Source organism: Giraffa tippelskirchi, chromosome 10 (assembly GCF_054371585.1).
Source record: "Giraffa tippelskirchi isolate mGirTip1 chromosome 10, T2T-mGirTip1v1.2.pri, whole genome shotgun sequence".
In the NCBI taxonomy this organism is placed as follows: domain Eukaryota; kingdom Metazoa; phylum Chordata; class Mammalia; order Artiodactyla; family Giraffidae; genus Giraffa; species Giraffa tippelskirchi.
In genome coordinates, this window is record NC_137284.1 from 21,728,148 (window position 1) to 21,729,786 (window position 1,639).

Sequence of the window (1,639 nt, forward strand, 5' to 3'; positions counted from 1 at the left end):
ATAACTGAATCACTATGCTGTACACCTGAAACTAACACATTTTAGATCAATTATACCCTAAAAAATAATTGTAATTCTTCAATTTAAAAAAAAGATTAAGTCAAATTATATTATAAGGAGCTATGCAGTTACATGTTTTCATTTTACTAAATTAATAAACTGGAAAATCATCTTTAAAATATAATATAGTTTTTATGATAAAATTCCTCAGAAACATTAGTCAAACAAATATTCCAGAGTAGCAGGTTTGGATAAAGTTTAACACTGAGAAATATAAATGTAATACATTTCTTATTGATCACTAATTTATATTACTAACTTTGTTAAATAAGTGTATTTTCATTACAGAGATTATTTGCTCTGTGATTGCACTACTTTATCTTTAAGTGTAAACAGAACTTTCTTCACTTCCTTGTTCCTCAGGGTGTAGACCACAGGGTTCAGAAGGGGTGTCAGCACAGTGTAGAAAACAGCCACAATCCTGTCCATAGCCTCCTTGGAGCCTGGTCTCAGATAAATGAAAACACAGGGGACAAAGAAGCAAAGGACCACAATGCAGTGGGAGGCACAGGTCTGGAAGGCTCTCCATCTCCCCTCTGAGGTGCGGATCTTCAGGATGGAATGGACGATGGACATGTAGGACAGCACTATCAAGAGAAAGCAGCCCAAGGCCACCACCCCAATGTTGACAAAGATCACCAACTCATTGGCAGAGGTGTCTGCACAGGCCAGTTTGAGGATGGGTGGTGCATCGCAGAAGTAATGCTGGATCTGGTTGGGTCCGCAGAAGGGCAAACGGAACGTCAGTGTGGTCTGGACAGCAGAGTGCAGAGAGCCACTGAGCCACGTGGTTGTGGCCAGGAGGGCGCACACCCTCCCAGTCATTATGCTGGCGTAGCTGAGCGGGTAACTGATGGCCAGGAAGCGGTCATAGGACATGACGGTGTAGAGGAAGCACTCGGTGCTGCCCAGGAAGTGGAAGGAGTAGAGCTGAGCCACACAGCTGGGAAAGGAGATAAGACTGCCTTCTGGTGACACCAGGGTCATCAGCATTTTGGGCACAGTGACCGTGGAAAACCACATGTCAATAAAGGACAGGTGGGTCAAGAGGTAGTACATGGGGGTGTGCAGGCGGGGATCCACTGTGATCACCAGCAGGATGAGAAGGTTCCCCACCACAGTGAGGACATAGATCACCAAGAAGATTCCAAAGAGGAGCGTGTCCAGCTCTGGTGCATGGGGAAGGCCTGAGAGGATGAACGTTGTCACTACACTCATGTTTGTCATTTCTCCACACTTTTGGTCTCTCTCTCTCTCTCTATGGGAACATCAAGAGCACCCAACATTTTATTGAGAACTGAAAACTGCATTATACAAGGTAGGTAATTCTAGAGTCATACTCAGCTTTGCTTACCACAAAGCTCCCTTGAAAAAGGAGATAGAAGGATTTCATCTTCTCTCTCTTATTTCCCTCTCATTCTCTCTTTCTCTGTCACACACACACACACAAACACACACACCATACACACAAGCATACACAGATAGATGAAAAAAAGGGAGAAAACCACACAAATTTCTATTGATATATCATGAATACTACTAACTTAGCACCATAAAACAAGCCAGATTTTCTAGTTTA

The 1,639-nt window shown here is 43.1% G+C and overlaps 1 protein-coding gene across 1 annotated transcript; it reads right to left on the minus strand.

The window, feature by feature from the left end:
- Positions 1–351: 351 nt before the first annotated feature.
- On the minus strand, positions 352–1,287 carry LOC145524563 (olfactory receptor 10G4-like). The gene has a single exon (XM_081537114.1). It carries the CDS (start codon positions 1,285–1,287, stop codon positions 352–354), a length of 936 nt encoding a protein of 311 aa, XP_081393240.1.
- Between the last annotated feature and the right edge of the window lie 352 nt (positions 1,288–1,639).

Coding starts and splice junctions, on each gene's coding strand:
- LOC145524563 (XM_081537114.1), bottom strand. CDS start 1,287: ATGACAAACATGAGTGTAGTGACAACGTTCATCCTCTCAGGCCTTCCC.